This window comes from Metarhizium robertsii, assembly GCF_000187425.2.
Source record: "Metarhizium robertsii ARSEF 23 chromosome Unknown MAA_Scf_5, whole genome shotgun sequence".
In the NCBI taxonomy this organism is placed as follows: domain Eukaryota; kingdom Fungi; phylum Ascomycota; class Sordariomycetes; order Hypocreales; family Clavicipitaceae; genus Metarhizium; species Metarhizium robertsii.
Window position 1 is genome coordinate 2,336,155 of NW_011942193.1, and position 15,897 is coordinate 2,352,051.

The 15,897-nt window shown below is 51.4% G+C and overlaps 8 protein-coding genes across 8 annotated transcripts; 3 read left to right on the forward strand and 5 right to left on the reverse strand.

The window, feature by feature from the left end:
* Positions 1 to 1,430: 1,430 nt before the first annotated feature.
* MAA_03953 (glycoside hydrolase family 15) lies at positions 1,431 to 3,874 on the forward strand (the record flags this gene model as incomplete). The annotated part of the gene is made up of 8 exons (XM_007821951.1): positions 1,431 to 1,576; positions 1,635 to 1,954; positions 2,027 to 2,461; positions 2,521 to 2,952; positions 3,000 to 3,023; positions 3,079 to 3,261; positions 3,319 to 3,531; positions 3,597 to 3,874. 8 exons carry the CDS (start codon positions 1,431 to 1,433, stop codon positions 3,872 to 3,874), a joined length of 2,031 nt encoding a protein of 676 aa, XP_007820142.1.
* Positions 3,875 to 3,974: 100 nt separating this feature from the next.
* Positions 3,975 to 4,931, reverse strand: MAA_03952 (Six-bladed beta-propeller, TolB-like protein; the record flags this gene model as incomplete). Its single annotated transcript, XM_007821950.1, has 1 exon — positions 3,975 to 4,931. The coding sequence occupies one exon, from the start codon at positions 4,929 to 4,931 to the stop codon at positions 3,975 to 3,977; it is 957 nt and encodes a 318-aa protein (XP_007820141.1).
* Positions 4,932 to 5,313: 382 nt separating this feature from the next.
* MAA_03951 (Ankyrin repeat protein) lies at positions 5,314 to 6,651 on the forward strand (the record flags this gene model as incomplete). Its single annotated transcript, XM_007821949.1, has 1 exon — positions 5,314 to 6,651. The coding sequence occupies one exon, from the start codon at positions 5,314 to 5,316 to the stop codon at positions 6,649 to 6,651; it is 1,338 nt and encodes a 445-aa protein (XP_007820140.1).
* A 977-nt stretch (positions 6,652 to 7,628) lies between these two features.
* Positions 7,629 to 8,453, reverse strand: MAA_03950 (Haloacid dehalogenase-like hydrolase; the record flags this gene model as incomplete). Its single annotated transcript, XM_007821948.1, has 1 exon — positions 7,629 to 8,453. The coding sequence occupies one exon, from the start codon at positions 8,451 to 8,453 to the stop codon at positions 7,629 to 7,631; it is 825 nt and encodes a 274-aa protein (XP_007820139.1).
* A 575-nt stretch (positions 8,454 to 9,028) lies between these two features.
* On the reverse strand, positions 9,029 to 10,283 carry MAA_03949 (transcription factor IIF beta subunit; the record flags this gene model as incomplete). Its single annotated transcript, XM_007821947.1, has 3 exons — positions 9,029 to 9,373; positions 9,435 to 9,637; positions 9,701 to 10,283. The coding sequence occupies 3 exons, from the start codon at positions 10,281 to 10,283 to the stop codon at positions 9,029 to 9,031; spliced, it is 1,131 nt and encodes a 376-aa protein (XP_007820138.1).
* A 626-nt stretch (positions 10,284 to 10,909) lies between these two features.
* On the forward strand, positions 10,910 to 12,115 carry MAA_03948 (RNA polymerase II transcription factor SIII (Elongin) subunit A; the record flags this gene model as incomplete). Its single annotated transcript, XM_007821946.1, has 1 exon — positions 10,910 to 12,115. The coding sequence occupies one exon, from the start codon at positions 10,910 to 10,912 to the stop codon at positions 12,113 to 12,115; it is 1,206 nt and encodes a 401-aa protein (XP_007820137.1).
* Positions 12,116 to 12,529: 414 nt separating this feature from the next.
* MAA_03947 (proteinase) lies at positions 12,530 to 13,003 on the reverse strand (the record flags this gene model as incomplete). The annotated part of the gene is made up of 4 exons (XM_007821945.2): positions 12,530 to 12,626; positions 12,691 to 12,773; positions 12,878 to 12,932; positions 12,993 to 13,003. 4 exons carry the CDS (start codon positions 13,001 to 13,003, stop codon positions 12,530 to 12,532), a joined length of 246 nt encoding a protein of 81 aa, XP_007820136.2.
* Positions 13,004 to 13,486: 483 nt separating this feature from the next.
* Positions 13,487 to 15,268, reverse strand: MAA_11241 (uncharacterized protein; the record flags this gene model as incomplete). The annotated part of the gene is made up of 4 exons (XM_011413221.1): positions 13,487 to 13,651; positions 13,707 to 14,400; positions 14,444 to 14,818; positions 14,961 to 15,268. The coding sequence occupies 4 exons, from the start codon at positions 15,266 to 15,268 to the stop codon at positions 13,487 to 13,489; spliced, it is 1,542 nt and encodes a 513-aa protein (XP_011411523.1).
* Between the last annotated feature and the right edge of the window lie 629 nt (positions 15,269 to 15,897).

Sequence of the window (15,897 nt, forward strand, 5' to 3'; positions counted from 1 at the left end):
AAGAACAGGCACGGTATCACCACGCACAGTCCGACAGGACCTGCGAGCTGCCAGGCTGATCTTTGTGGGCCGTTGCTCCTCACCGCCACGCTATCGGTCAGGCGCTCTGCTACGCGAATCTGGCGGCCACAAGCGGATGTGGTGAACATAAGCCAGTAGAATGGAGGGGAGAGGAAGTGTCTCTGGGCCTCGGGCTTTCGACCGCCCTTTCCCAGCCACCGCTCCCATCTTTTCCCATTTGGCTTCAATGTTTCCTGAGATGGCCATGGCACCAGCACCCAGTTTGTCAGCCCTGCGAGCACAGGCACAGTCAGCTTTCTCGGTGCGGAGAAGGCGTGTCGGACGAGAAGCTGGACCAGCCTTGGGCTGGAAAGTTGGTAAAGAAGGGGTCCGACATTGCTGCCCGCAACAATCTTCTAGCACTGTTTCAGCCATAATCGTGGATGCGGGGAAGAGGTACGGAGTTCGTAAGCTCTAGACACTCCGCGGGTTTTTTTTTGAGGTTGTTCTCACATTACCACCAGACCCCTTTGCTGCGTAAAATGTCACAGGTGACTCTTCCGAACTCTGTCTCAAATCGACCGCATAAATGGTTCAGGTCGAAACATAGCAACGTACGGAGTATGTTGTCAAGACTCACACAATCACCAAAGCCACCAGTCGACAGGATCTTGATACCTCCTGCTCTAAGAATGAATAGAAGACAATGGGGACGCCACGCCCATCAAAATGCAAGAAAAGACCAAATATGCGCTATCGGCGCATCTCCACCGTATCATGTCACAAACTGATTATCGCTCAGTCGCTAAGAGACGGAAAGCTCCCAGCCTAGTAGCAATTCACCCCTTTCGCTGCTCTTAATTCGTCTGCTTTGCTCTCAACAGTCTTTTTTCATCGGTGCTTGGATGATTCGTCGGTTACACCAGTACCGAATCTAGCGTCACACTTGCATTTTGCTTTAGTGCCCGAAGCTCCCGGCCTGGTAGAAGAAATGGCAGCTGCGAGCAATGACATCTTCTAAGCTGTGGGGAATATGAATCAAAGTAAACTCAACAACTAGTACTAAGAAAGTACTCTTCAGACGTTGAGAACAAATGGGACAGGTCCTCTTCCTCCACTCCAAGATCGCATCAGCATCAAGATCGTGAAGTTTGGACCCACTTTCCCCGGAAGTCGGCTGAGCTCACCTTGCCCCACCAACACCTAGATAAAACTGACAGCTACCAACCAACCTACTTTACGGAGTACTTACTTAGGTCTGGTACCTAGCTTCTTCTCCCTGTATTGTGACAGGAATAGACTTCCAAGGCTTCCCACTCCCATTCACTCGCATCTCCGATTTGAATCACCTCAAATGAATCATCATCTCGATCGAATCCTGTCAATCATTTGATGCCATTCCCAACTCGTCCTGCTGACGAGCTTGCTCAATGGCGGAAGGTTCAGCACCTCGCCGGGGACCGTCCCGGCGAGCTCAAACCGGCGGCTACCTGCCGATAGAGGACTACGGAATGATCGGCAACATGCACACTTGTGCGCTTGTGGGCATTGATGGCAGCGTGGACTTCATGTGCTGGTGAGATTGTCCTGCGGTTTGCCCGTCACAAGAATTCTTGATTGAAACGTGGGTGTAGGCCCGATTTTGACTCACCGTCCGTGTTTTGTCGACTGTTGGACAAGGACAAGGGCGGCTACTTTAGTATTGCGCCTCCAGCAGAATTCCAGTGTACTACCAAACAGCAATACCTGCCTGGGTCATGCATTCTGCAAACCCGATACATTCATGAGGACGGTGTTGTGGATCTGGTCGACTTCTTCCCTCGGCCCAAGTCCGCACTAGTCACCACCAAAGAATACAAACAAAGTTCCTATCGTGAGTCGACAAGCGTGCAAGAGGAACTCAAGAAGTGGCTCGTTAGACGAGTAGAATGTATCAGAGGATCCTTGACGTTTGGTAAGTTTGCCGTGATCACATTCAAGGTGAAACTTCCAGATGCTCAAACTTCCAGATGCTCATAGCTCATAGATGTGGAAATATTTCCCGCCTTTGGATACGGCCTTGAGCCACACATGACCACACTATTCCCCAACATCGACTCGCAGAGCAAAGTTGCCACCTTCCATGGCAAAGATGTGCGACTTCAGTTGGATGTGGTCCTTCAGCAGGGAGACGACGGCAACGGATGTCCCCATATCACATTCAAAAGGGTAAAGAAGGAGGGAATGATTGGCGAAGGTCTCGTTGGCCGGGTTCAAGTACATGAAGGAGAGGCCATTTCCTTTGTGCTGAGGAACGACATCCCGGATCATATCACGGCACGGATTTCCACTTCGGTGCTTGACAGTCAACAGCATGATACTCAGACCTTTTGGCACAATTTCAACCATCAGTCAAAGTACAAGGGCCGTTGGAGGGAGGTTGTGGCTCGAAGTCTCATGATTTTGAAAATGCTGACCTACGGTGAGATTACACACACATTCCCGCGCATCTTCTAATCCTTGTGTTCTAATGGCCTGCAGAACCCACCGGCGCCATCGTGGCAGCGCCCACCTTTTCTATTCCAGAAGACATTGGTGGAGTGAGAAACTGGGACTACCGGTATTCATGGGTGCGCGACTCCAGCTTCACCATTTACATTCTCCTTCGACTTGGATTCAGGGCCGAGGCAGATGCATACATGGACTTTATTATGGAGCGTTTTGTCAAGTCTCGCGGTCCCGATGGGGGTTTGCCTATCATGTTTACCATCCACGGTGAGACGGACATCCCAGAAAGCACCTTGGACCATCTTGACGGCTATCGAGGCAGTAAGCCAGTCCGAATTGGTAACGGTGCTGCTTTTCATCAGCAGTTTGATATTTACGGCGAACTCATGGATGCCATATACCTATACAATAAGTACGGCAAACCGGTCCCTTGGGATGTGTGGTGTGCAGTGAGAGAATTACTAGGTAGGTTCCGATGTCCAACATCTCTGCCGACATGCTAATTTCTCTAGACTATGTGTTGACTATTGTCAATGGTGTGTATTATCGTAATATCCGTCAATGCTGTTCAAGTGAATGCTGACACCACAGATCCCGACATGTCAATTTGGGAAGTCCGTGGTACGAAGCAGCACTTTACTTATTCCAGAATTATGCTTTGGGTCACCTTTGACCGCGGCCTACGACTAGCCGAGAAGCGATGTTTCCCGTGTCCCAACCGTGCCAATTGGCTGGCGGCCAGGGATAAGATTTACGAAGAAGTAATGGAAAAGGGTCGGTCAAGCGCGTTCGTCCTCGGGCGATGTCATCACTAATGAGTTTTTTTTACAGGTTACAACACCGAGATGAAGGCTTTTATTCAAAGCTACGAAAATAGGACCGTTTTAGATTCGGCTATCCTCATTGCCCCCCTCGTGTTTTTTATTTCACCTTGTGATCCTCGATTCGTCAATACTCTGGACCGAATTCTACTGCCTCCTGATAAAGGCGGTCTAACCAGTGCTGGCTTGGTGTTTCGCTACGATACGGAACTGTCAGATGACGGTATGGCCCAATATCTCAATGTATCCCCCAGGAACCATGATGTAATGCTAATGAGGACTTTATAGGCGTTGGTGGGCGGGATGGTGCGTTTAGCATGTGCACATTTTGGCTAGTCGAGGCCATGACCCGTGCCGGTGTCTATGAAAAGAAATATCTTGTCCGCGCAGTCAACATGTTTGAGAATATGCTCTCATTTTCCAACCATTTATCCATGTTTTCAGAGGAAATTGCTCGAAGTGGCGAGCAGTTGGGCAATACGCCGCAGGCATTCAGTCACCTTGCACTCATCAGCGCTGCGTTCAACTTGGATCGAGCAGCAGAAGGGTGGACGGGCCAGCATTGATGACGACCGGAGGACTTTCCGGGTTCCTGGCCGTAGCAACTCTCCTTATATGTGATGTAGCCAATACAATACTGCTCGATAGCCAAGTCTGCACCCAGGATTACAACTTGACGGCAACAATCTGTCCACCTTTACCACTCTGGCCGCCGCCTCCCGTAGTAACATATACCGTCTTCTCATCTTTACTCAACGCCGTAGAAGTAGGCCCATCCAAATAAACGCCAGCACTGCTGCCTTCGATCAAAGAGACCCACTTGCCGTCCGGCGTTATCTTCACCAACGTATCCAAATGGGCGCCCAGATAAATTGTTCCATCCCTGGCAATGGAAAAGTCGTCGGGAGTTTTGGGCGGGTCGAGCGGTAGAGTAGTGATGATTTCCAAGTCGCCCGCTTTGTCGCCAAAGTCATTGATTTTGATCCTCGCAACAAATCCCTGCCCCGAATTTGTCAAGTACAGATATCCATTGAAGACCTTGATGCCATTAATACCCAGAGGCACCGAGTTGGGCCGCGGTCCCGGCGTAAACCTGTCGTCCTCAAGGGCAATGTCCACCTCTCCATTCACGGTATTCACTCGGTATACGCGGCCCGTCTTGGAGTCCGCGCTGAGGACAATGTGTCGATGCTTGGGGAGGCCGGCGATGCCGTTTAAAAGACCCGCCTCGGGGATCTGGGCGGCCACCTCGACAGAGGCAGGCTTGCCGTGGGCACAATCGCCAACATTGACAAGCACGATTTTCGAAGTCCCTGGCTCGAAAGAAAGATTGGTGGAGTTGAGGACACCGGCGGATACGGCGTACACGTCGTGCGCTACGTCTACAATGCCCGTGAGTGCAGTGCTGCCGGGGATTTGGGCAATGACTTGAGGAACAATCTCCTTGGCGGAGGGGTCGAGGGTGTACAGGCGGGCGTTGTCGAATGTGTTGAGGAGAAGGTGGCCGTTGGGGCGCACCGCGATGTTTTCGACGAACTGGGATGTGTTGGCGAATTGGAAGAGCTGGGTGGCTGTGAGGGCGGTGATGGGGGAAGCTCCCAGGACGAGAGTGAGGAGCCTCATGGTATGTGGTGGGAATCAATGATAGGTGGTTCAGGATCATGTAGACTTGATGTTTCCACGTCACGAAATGTTTCGAGGGATATGCGCGCCATTTACAGAAATCTGCCACGGGGCTATTGCATCACCGACCATGTGCTATGCACGTGCATGAGGTTGAATGCATGGCCAAGCACGCAAGACCTGCGGAATTGCCTGGCTGACTGCGTGGCAGTGAGCAATGATATAACTGGCGTGGTGTTCCTTGCTGGGCCGGAAACTCTGTTCTCATGTGCAGGCAATCCCCTCACTGAATTACGTATTCCTCATGCGTGACCTGGCAGGGGGGCTGATGACCAATTAAACAGATTTTTATGGCAAGAGAGTAAAACCTGAAGTGCCCAAGATGTTCATGATATTTCTTAATACCGTCGTGCCCAATACACGGGGCTTCATTGTCGAAGTCTGCTCAGGTTTCAATTCCATCCACCAGCCTCAAAGCCATTATACCTACTGTCCTGAAATGTGGGATTTTTCAACTTTGCAATTTTTTCGTTATAACCCCCCGGATGGAGTTTCCTACGAGACAGCATCTGCGGAAGAAATCCCTTGTCGGAATACGGCGGCACGGAGACGAAAGGATTCACTGTTGGCTGCCATTGCCCTTCATTGGAGTGATAACAGTGTAACTGTTCTTTGCCCTTTCTGTAGCAAAACGCACGTCCATGGTATCAGCCACTTTAGGTATCATGGCGCGACGGGGTGGAGGATTCAGGACGACTCGGGGCGTTACATTTACGATGGTCCGTCTCTAACGCGCTGCGATTCGAGAGTGGCTCACTGTGAAAAAAAAGATTCGGATGTAGGTACCGAGTATGTGATTATCTTCCCATTCGAAAACGATTGTAGAGTTGCCGGATTATCTTTCGAAATCGAACGGATACCTGATGATGATGACACGAAGCTGAAAGAACGATTCCGCACGGTTGGCCTGAAAACGATACCTGCGGACGTTCTGGAGGCGCTGGAAAGCTGCTATCCGAACGAATCATCTGAACCTTCTGAGCTTGCGGACAGGCTACAAGACGTAGCTCTAGAAGATGGGGACTACGACATCATCACGCCATCCGAGCGAGATGGAGTAGAAGAAGTGATGACCGAACGTGCCTCTGTCTATTTAGCATCGGCGGCTTGTTGTGGAAGCGTGAATGAAATGAGACGATATCTTGAGGATTCGCCAAATCCCACTGCACTACTTCAGTTTAAGGATAAGGATGGCCTGTCCTTGCTGGCCCTGGCAGTGCCTAACGGACACCGCAAAGCTGTCGAATACCTTTTGGAACTCGGTTCCGATGTCAATGTTACGGATGCCAAAGGACGAACACCGCTGATGGAAGCCGCCCTTTGGGGTCATCCAAAAATCGTTGAGCTCTTGCTTGAAGCTGGCGCAGATAGCTCTCTAAAAGACCGGCGCGGCATGACGGCAGGGAATTTAGCGGAAGAGTCTCAGAGGAATGATCAGGAGAGACATAAACGACATTCTAATTACTCAGAGGACTCGTTCGTTAAGAAAGGCCATAGAAGGCTGATTCGGGCCTTACTGAAGTATACACCTGCGATGAGTACCTCAACAGGCATACAGCCTGATCTGGCAGACCTCACAGACGCCTTCTTCTACAAGTCTCTGCCTGCCGCGACAATATCCCTAGTCATTCCCCGGCAAGGAATAGAAATACTTACTTAATCCAAGACTGCGGCCGTTCTTGTTCGCGGCGATGATTTCCCCCCGGTAGTCGCAGTAAGCGGCAGGACCAATCCCGTACACTCCGAGTTTAGGTCGCCAGAGGCCGGGTATTTGAGATTAAATGAAGGATATTGGGGAGGGGTTGAGAATTTTGTCATCGCCGAAGCCATAGGCTTTTTCTTTGAATCAGACCGTCGTGATAAGGCTGGTGTAGAGGGAAGTTTCAACGCGTCTCATGCTGAGGCCCAGCTAATGTGCTTTTTTGTGAGGAGGAATTATATCTTTCGGAATTTCGAGGCAGGACAGGTTCAATATGGTGACGATTTCCTGCAACTCTTTATGTTGCAGGAGAGGAATCGTCAAGCTAAAATCATCGTAAGCCAAGAACCATGCCCGTCCTGCACATTTTTGCTCTTCGCGTTATCAGTCATATCATTAGGCTCCACGACAGTCACTCAAAGCTATATCAAGAGACTTCAAATGCTTGTTCCTGCTGAGTTGTGAGCTGACGGGTATAACATTAAATCCCTGTAATTTCTCTTAATGCCATATAACGGTGTACGTACAGGCAAAATGGAATATACTCTCCCCATCTTACTTTTCCCTAGCCAGCAATAGATCCCCGCTTGAAATGGACAAAATGCCAAATCCTTGATTTCGTCGATGCTCAGCATTACGATGTCGGAACCTGCGGCTCAACCATCGTCTTATTGTAATGCCGGGTGATTCGGCCACGGGGTTTCGTCGGCGAGTCCTTGCACTATTGAATTTCACTTTTGTCCCACTGCAGCGCTTCTCCCGGGCGGTGCAGTTCTTCTGGACTTTGACAGAGTTGCGGGGGTGCCCACTCCAGCGTTCGCAGTATGGCCAACGACCGCTGTGTTGTTTCAATGTTGGATGTCGGCTCTGCGGGCTTTGTGGATGCGGGCTCTGTGGATATGGGCTGATATTGCATGGTGCTTGGCCGTTCAAACGCGTTATTGTCCTTGTTCCAGGGCACCGCTTGCAAGCACCTCTCGGAAGTCGCGGGCCCAGAAAAGCTTGGTATGCGGGTGGTTCTGCAGATTTCCAATGTGTGGGACGTCAATGCCGATGCGGGAGAGTGTGCTGAGCAGTGATGATGTTGCGTCCTTGGCGATGATGACGCCATGAGAGTAGAGGAGGCACTGCAAATCTGTTGTAGAGTCGCCGAAATACAACACCCGCTGGTCGGTCTGCGTGATTTGCCGCAGGGCATTCAGCTTGTCGGGTGAAGTTGTTACCCTGACACCACCTAGGCTCCGGGGGCCTTTGATTTCTCCCTTTTCAGAAATGTCGTTGGCAGCGACGCCGAGATGCTGCGGGTGCAGGACGCCTTCGATAAACGCCTTGGACCAATTGACCGACGTCACGTTGACTTTCAGGCCCTTACTCTCGGCAGACTGTAACAGCTCCTCGAATCCTTCAGTCTTGGAAACACGTCCAGACAAGACGGCGTCGACACCCATGTGAAAGAAATCGTCTCTTTGTAGGCCTGCAAAGATGCCACTCTGCGAGACTCTGGACAAGGACGCTTCTTCAATGTCTTTCAGCCCGGCTAAAAAGTCTGTTTCTGCCTCTATATCCTTTCTCGATGCCTCCGGGGGGTAGAAATTTGCCTTGTAGGACTCATAGTCTTTGAGATAGGCTTGCACGGCGTCGTCCCATACCGGTTGTAGATGCCGCCCTGTACGGCGGCGTTGAAGGTCAATGGCGGCTTGTGCTAGTTCTCCAATAGTATCTTTTTGGGTGATTGTGCCGTCAAAGTCCAGGATGAGCCGCATTGTGGACATGAAACTGCGTTGTATGGTGCGGCATGTGAGCATGGCATGCTGTCAATGGTGTTGATTGTTTGGAGTTGGAAAAGATGGGGGTTGCGAGCACAAGCAACATTCAATGTTGGCCGCATCTCCACTTCCCCCACAAAGTATTCTAGTAGCACGGCAACAGTCTTTTGAATGCATGGCTGCGGCAGAGTATAGAAGACGTTTGTGAGATGGAATATGCAAGATTAGTCTAGTGTTGGCTGTACATAGTCAGGTACGCGAGGTCTAGCTAGGCTCAATATCAGGTGCGCGTGCTGGTGGTGGTTGGGTGAATTCGACAGTACTTCCCAACGTCAATCGTTCACATCTCAATCGACAGCAGCTTGCTCAGTAAAACCAAATGATATTGTTTAATGTAAACCTCCGAGACCCAATCTATTCAGGGTATGCATGGCCTAATTATTACCTGCCAGAAATGTGTAAAAATGGGACACCAAAAAACGCCGTAAAAAATCGGTGCGCGGGTGGCTCCCACGCTTTTCTTTAGGCACAAGTCCATATTCTCTGAAAATTTATGTCTCCTCGGCATGTTATTATGCTGGCAAAACATCTTCCATCTCTTCATTTTCATCGTCGTCCCCGTCGTCAACAGCCTCGGCAGCCTCCTCCTTGGCTTCATTGCCAGCCTTGTCCTTGTAGGCGTCGTTCAAGCCATAGTGGTTCGCAAAGCGGCCGCTCTTGTGCAACACAGCCACCTCTTCGAGCACTTGGCGCAGATAGGAGTCTGGCTGTTGCAGCTTTTGCCGCAATGCCTTCATGGACCAATACTGATACTGACGGAAGCAGTCGAAGATGAGATCCAATAGCTGGTTCTTGGGAATGCGAGCAGCCTTGAACACTTCGCCCTTTTTGGCCTTGACAGTCGGTGGTGCGTTTTTCTGTCGTTCATTAGCAAGGCACCCGATGAAGGGACCGGAGAACCGGAACTAAAAAGCATACGATGAAGCCTCCACCCCAGGTAGCTGAGCCTGCAGTGCCTGGGTTAATGATGGCGGATGCGCTGTTCCTGCTGATGATTTGAAGCTTCGTCTTGGAGCTCTCGGCGTCGAGTAGCCGCTGAGCAAGCAGGCGCTCCTCTTCTCGGATGTTTCGAGGTTCGACGCGAACATCGTAGTGGATTTTGCCAAAGATCTTTGTCTTTTCTGTTGCGGGTTAGCAATCCTTGTTTCAGTAGGCCCTGGTCAACAGACAGGGGCCATAGTTACTTGGAATAGCCTTTCGGTAGTACGGCTGATATCGACTTCTCCGATCAAACGTCCTCTCAGTTCGCTCGGCTCCCTGGTTCTGCCTTTGTCGCAACAGTGATTGGGGTATGCCCGCGGCGGCAGCCTCCGCACGCGCCTTGTTCTTCTCCTTATACCCCGGCAGGTCCTCCTCGCTGAATATAAAGTGATTCTTGACGTCCCTATCCAGAATCTCCAAGTCATACTCGCGAGGGAGCATCTGGTGCTCAGGGCAGTTGGCCTGCAGGAGCATACGAAGCTTGGTCACGTCACGGGTGCCGCCCTCAATCGACGCATCGGGTACTCGTTCATTCCACGTCCGCAGAGTGCCAATCTGGATCTCATCATCATCGCCTAACCTCTCAGTAAGCTTCAACCACGCATCCCACATGTACTTTGGCACGCGCGCGAGATAGAGGGTTTCGAAGGTGTTGCCTAGGGTGGTCTTGTCATAGAACTCGAGGTCGCCAGCGTCTTCAAAGAGTTCGTCCTCCTCCATGGCCATTGCAGGCGGCATGACCTTTTCATCCTCTGGGTCGGGTTTGATAAAATTTGATTCCGCCATGGTTAGTGCCGCGCACAGGATTGGGAGTGTCGGGCTTGATGGTGCGCGAGGCGAGATCGTAGGTTGATGATTGTTGGAAAACAGGCAGCATCTTGGGTGTGACGAAATGCAACAAGCAAAAGATGACGCCAAGACTATTGGCTGGCTGTGATGAACTAAAAAAGCTTGTGGGCCCGGGAGTCACTGATTCACTGGTTCCACAGACAGGACCAATGGATTTGACCTTCCATGTCACCCTTCTCCCCTCAAGTGCTCGGTGGTCAACTGGCACCTGGGTATAAAACGATCGTCCAGCGCCTCACCATCTTGAGCCTGTATTCATCGCCCTGTCTACAGCCATCATTCGTCATGTGCAACGCACAATGGCTACGATGCCCCGACGCAATAATTCGTCTCAGGAACTCTAGAACTAGCACGAGAAAGATACTAGGGTGAGACCGGTTTTTTAGTCTGATATGCGAGAAGACCACCTGTGCTAAAATAGACCATGCCCAGCCCCCCCTCCAGCAGACAATGAAACATCGTACATCCGCAACAACATCGCCTCGCTGTGCCAACCCTCCAGCGATACCAATATCACCATTACATTTAACGCATCAAGAGGCCAAAACTTATAAATTGTCAATATGCCTGTCAAGTCATTGTCTGAGCTTGCTACAGCGGCTTGTCTGAAGAACCTCAAGGAGCTAGGCAGTATAGGAGACTACCTGCCCTACGAGGCAGTTCGCCACCTTCTTCTCAAGATTGAAAGCGCCCATCAGCTTCGACAGATTGAGCTCAGCTCTCCACAGATCCAGGGGCACACAGGCGAGATATGGCTGAAGCTGATTGAAAAGGACTTTCCTCTCGAATACAAGGCCAAGGCATACAAACCGCAGAACCCGGACAAGTGGTATCGAGTGTGGGAAAAGTACAAAAGGGACCACGACGCGGCACTTGAGGAGAGCGAAAACAAGCTGAAGAATGCACTAGCCGGCCTGAGACAGGACAAGGAGAAGAATACGAGCCGAATCATTGAGCGCAAGCTGCTGCCAAAGTCAGTCAAGCTAGGGGGAGGCAAGAGGCCTTTCGGCGGGCCACGCGAGGCACACTCTAACTCTCTATCGTTCAACTCTGGCAGTCGGACTAAGACGGTCAATGGAGCGAGTGTGATGCGCAAAGTTCGTCGTGAGGTGAAGGAAATCGCAACGATTCACGGTGCTCTCTCGAGGCCTAACCGAGCGCCAACCCAACGCTTGCAGATGAGGAAAGCGCCCGAATCCATGGTCAACGACTATCGACGGGCTTCTCAACCCCAATACCGATCATCTGCCCTGTCTCCTGAGCCGCCGTCTGCTGTGGCAGAACATGAGGAGCGAGCCACATTCATTTCGGATTCAGAGGAGGACGAAGAGGGCAACGGTGACCTATTATTTGATGACGAGGTGGCCAAGATGCCGGCCAAGCCGGCCAAGAAATTTGTTGCCCAATCTGCCGCCACGTCCCTTCTGAAGCGACGACCAAACACGTCACAAGCGACTACGTCACCTTCTACTACTATTAAACGCGTGTCTGCTTCAAACACTGCATCAAGTCCGGTCAAGAACTCATCGAGTCTGACGAACAAGTTCAATCGCTCAGCGGACAAGTCACCTCCAGCATCGCCACCAAAACCTCAGTCAGGGTCAGTCACAACCCATGAGAACAACTCTAATAATCAGTCCAAGGCTTCGCCTCCGCTGCCTACGGCGTCTGGGTCATCTCTGTCACCACATGCCGAGTCAGTTGCTCCTCGGGTGATGCCGCGAAAGCGCAAAGCTGTGGACGTCTTCATGAGACCCAAAAAAAGATGAAGCATATGAAAAGGGTGGGATTGGCTGCGATGCAGCCGTGTATGATTAACGGTTACGGGCCCAGCCAGAATTTGGGTTACACTGGGCTTATATTGGCATAAACGATAAAGATTGCATCGGAGTGGATTTGGGCAAGCATTTTCTGTTATTGATAATCGGCTGGGGCTTTGATGCGTAATGAACATTCGTACAAAGAGGAATGCCATCATACTGCATCACTGCACCGCTTGATTCAGTCCAATGATTTTGGATTGTAAATATATGTATATATGTGTGTTCGCTTTGTCATGTAGACAATAATCTAGTCGCATGTCATGGTAGCAGGCCTCCCGTCTCGGCTTCGGCGCAAGTTGTACTGGCAGTCGTCTTCCACTCCCTCCCATGAGTCCCATCTATGGCCGCTCGTCCGTCCATCTATGCATTTCGCTGCGCACCTCCTCTCAGAGCAAGCACCAAGTGCAACGTATCGCCCGCGACGAGGTTGTAGTCGGCGGCCGTCTTGTCATCGGTCCTGCGCATATCGATTAGCCATGCTTCGGCAGTTCTCTTTGTCGTCGAGGCTGGAAACGCCCTACATTTGCTTTCCGCCGTGAATGAGACGCTGCTGAACGGGAGGAATGCCCTCCTTCTCTTCGACCTTTTCCTTGATTTGCGAAACCTATCTCGTATTATTTTGTCAGGCTCGTTTGTTCCGTTTGTCGGCGGAGGCGCGGCTTTTGAGGCAAAAGGACTGTTGTTACATGGCACGAGTCAATAGCGTACCTTGTAATCGCTCTCAATGTCCAGCTCAATCTCCTTGCCGGTCAGGGTCCGCACTCTTGCAAATATTAGCTTGGGTGCTTGGAAGCCTGGACGCTGACGTTGGCTCGTAGCTTACTTGATCAGCATGATGGCGGCGAGGAGGGTTCTGTGGTGGGAACGAGGCACAGGATGCAAGTAAGTAGACTTGAAGAGGAGGGCTTGGTAGCCTTGCTGCGTGAATAAAGACCTTGTTGGATGGGTGCGGTGCCAGCAAGGCTGATGATGATGGTAAAGCAGAGTGCTCGAGTGGGTTGTTTGGCTACCCTGGGTTTGAAGTTGGGTACTTGACGGGTGGTTAGGCGGGGCAGCTGGTAGTGGCGTCCGGTCGATGTATATAAAGTCTGCATGTGGTGTCAGTGGTCAAGTTTTGTTTGTTCGTTGGCCAAACAGGGCACCTGGGGTTTGCACCCTGCACAACGCCGTCGCCCTTTTCAGGATTTAGTCACGACGAAACTTCCCACCAGACATCAATCATTCAATACACTTTAGCGTACATGATGCAAGTCTATAAACGGTCTACATTTGTGGTTTACTCTATACGCAAACGAAATTGTTCATGGATCTGCATGCCTAGCTCTTCTCCAGCTGCTCAATCACCTCATCCCAGCCATCCTCGCCCGAAAACAAAGGGACCTTGACACCACACTTTGTTCCCTTCTTGGGCATCGTCCCATTGACAACATACGAGCGAATAGCCTTGGCCGTACACAGAGATGCTTGCATTAAACTATCATGCTGCAAACTTGTCAGCTCTGGCTTGTACCAAACGCCCGGTACGAGGGCAGCTTACCCCATATGAGTCATGCTGCAACAGCACACTCCCCTTGAACGTCTCGCTGACATTCCTTGCGGAAACCAGGGGCGTGACGGGATCATTTGTATTGCCGATAATCAACACGGGATTCTTGGAACTGACGTTAAAGTCGCCCATGTAGCGCTCCTTGGCTGGCATTGTCCAGTGAGCGCACTTGGCAAGAACAGTGTCGGCGTGGTCTCCAAAGAAGCGGCTCCTCTTGCGACGTTCTTCGAGCACAGGAAGCACCTGAGTCAAGTTTGTCGTGCGGACTCGGACGTCGCTACACTTGATGCCGAACTGCGCTTCTTGGTCAGCTTTGGCCGATGCCTCGGCGGCCGTCGTTTGTGCGAGACCGGGCACGCAGTGCCGTAGGCCGGGATCCGTGCTCTCGCCAGTCATTAGGGCTGCAATACACTTTGCTGTGTATTGCCATATGAAAGGTGTGTATAGCTGGCGGAATATCACGGCGGACATGAAGCTGTAGTCGATGAGGAGTCCGCCTCCTGGATAGCCAGGCACCGCAGCGCCAATGGGTTCAGACTTGAGCTTCTGGAAAAGTTGGTAGATGGACTCCTCAAGTTGAGCGGCTGTCTGGTTCTTTGCGAGTACACACGCCTCGGGGTTGGCAATACAGCCTTTGACGAAACCCTTCATGACATTATCACTGTCGGCAAAGAGTTCCGTCTCCCTGTGCCGGATTAGCATGCCGGCATCTTTTGTATTATGTGCACGTGGGGGCTTGCCTATTCTCGTAATACTCAAATGGGTTAGCAACACCATCTAGGATAATTTTGTCAACCTTGTCGGGGAACATGGCCACGGCGGTTGAGCCAAGCAGTGAGCCATACGAGACGCCCCAGAATCGGAGCATCCCGTCTTCACCCAAAGCGTCTACAATCTGCATCATGTCACGAACCACAAAGGCAGTTCCAATGAGATTGCCCGTGTTGGTCTGAGCTGCATGGCAGTCGGAGGCGAAGAAACCAGCTCTCTCCCAGACGTAACCCAGGGCAACATTGGACGCGTTACCTGCGAGGGCTTGGTTTGATGCAGTGCGGAGGAGATCGTTCCCAAAACAGGAAAATGGCAGGGTTTTCCCGGTTCCTCTGTGGCCTGTTAGATTTATTCTTTATATATTGGTGCCACGTGAAGCTTGCCTTGGAACAATGTTGATAAGGTGGTGGCCACGGCCAGTTGCACTAACATTGTCAGCAATAGATGCAAGTGACTATACAGGACACAACATACGCCTGCATCCTCTTGGCAAAATATGCAAAGTCCTCGACGCCATCGGCACCAGGTCCTCCAAAATTAAGCAAGATACTCTTTGTACTTTTGCTCTTTTGCTTCGCTGGGGCTCGTTGCAGCTGTAGCTGGAGGGTAGCATTGGCCGTTTTGTTCGTGTAATCAAGAGGCACCGTCAGTGTACCGCATTCCAGAGGGACTGTAGCATTGGCAATCTCGCAAGGAGACCATTTCAGACGGTTTCGCTGTGACTCGGCGAGGGGGCTAGCTTGAGCCGCCGAGGCTAGGAGCAGTGAGGGTAGAAGATGCATTATATCGCGAGGAGTGTGCTGGGATCTCAATGGATTTGGCTCCTCCAAGATGGCTCTGGCAATCGGTGCTCTATATATAGTGTATCATTTCATGGTACCTCACCTTGTTTAATTAATTGTTTACTTCAGATATTGCATGCAGATCGAAACTTGGCGGCTTACACTCGGCCCCGTCGCTGATGACTTACATACATAATACATGGAGGGCGTCATCGCATCATGTCAGAGCCGGCGCTATCAGCCAACCGGCGGGGATCCACACGGCGGCATCGACTGCCAGATTAGGAAACATGGCGCGGCGCAGCGTTGGCTACGCTACAGATGGTCTGCCAGGCCAAGTGAGTGCATTGCCCTCTGGTGCACCGGATTTCATGCCACCTGAGCAGGCCAACTATGCTGCACTTATCCAGAGCCGTGTAGGCTGTTGCTGGGCAAGCCGTGACGCAGATGCGCTGAATGGCAACCTGCCATGATGCCGTGCGGAACGGCGTCACTCCGCAGTGTCCCGGCCCGGACTTCGATGCCTGAGATGATTCACAACGTATGCAACATGTAAGCTCTGACTTATTGCGATGGTGGTGTGAGCGCCACATTTTACCCAAAATGGCGGAGTGAATTGCTCTACGGAT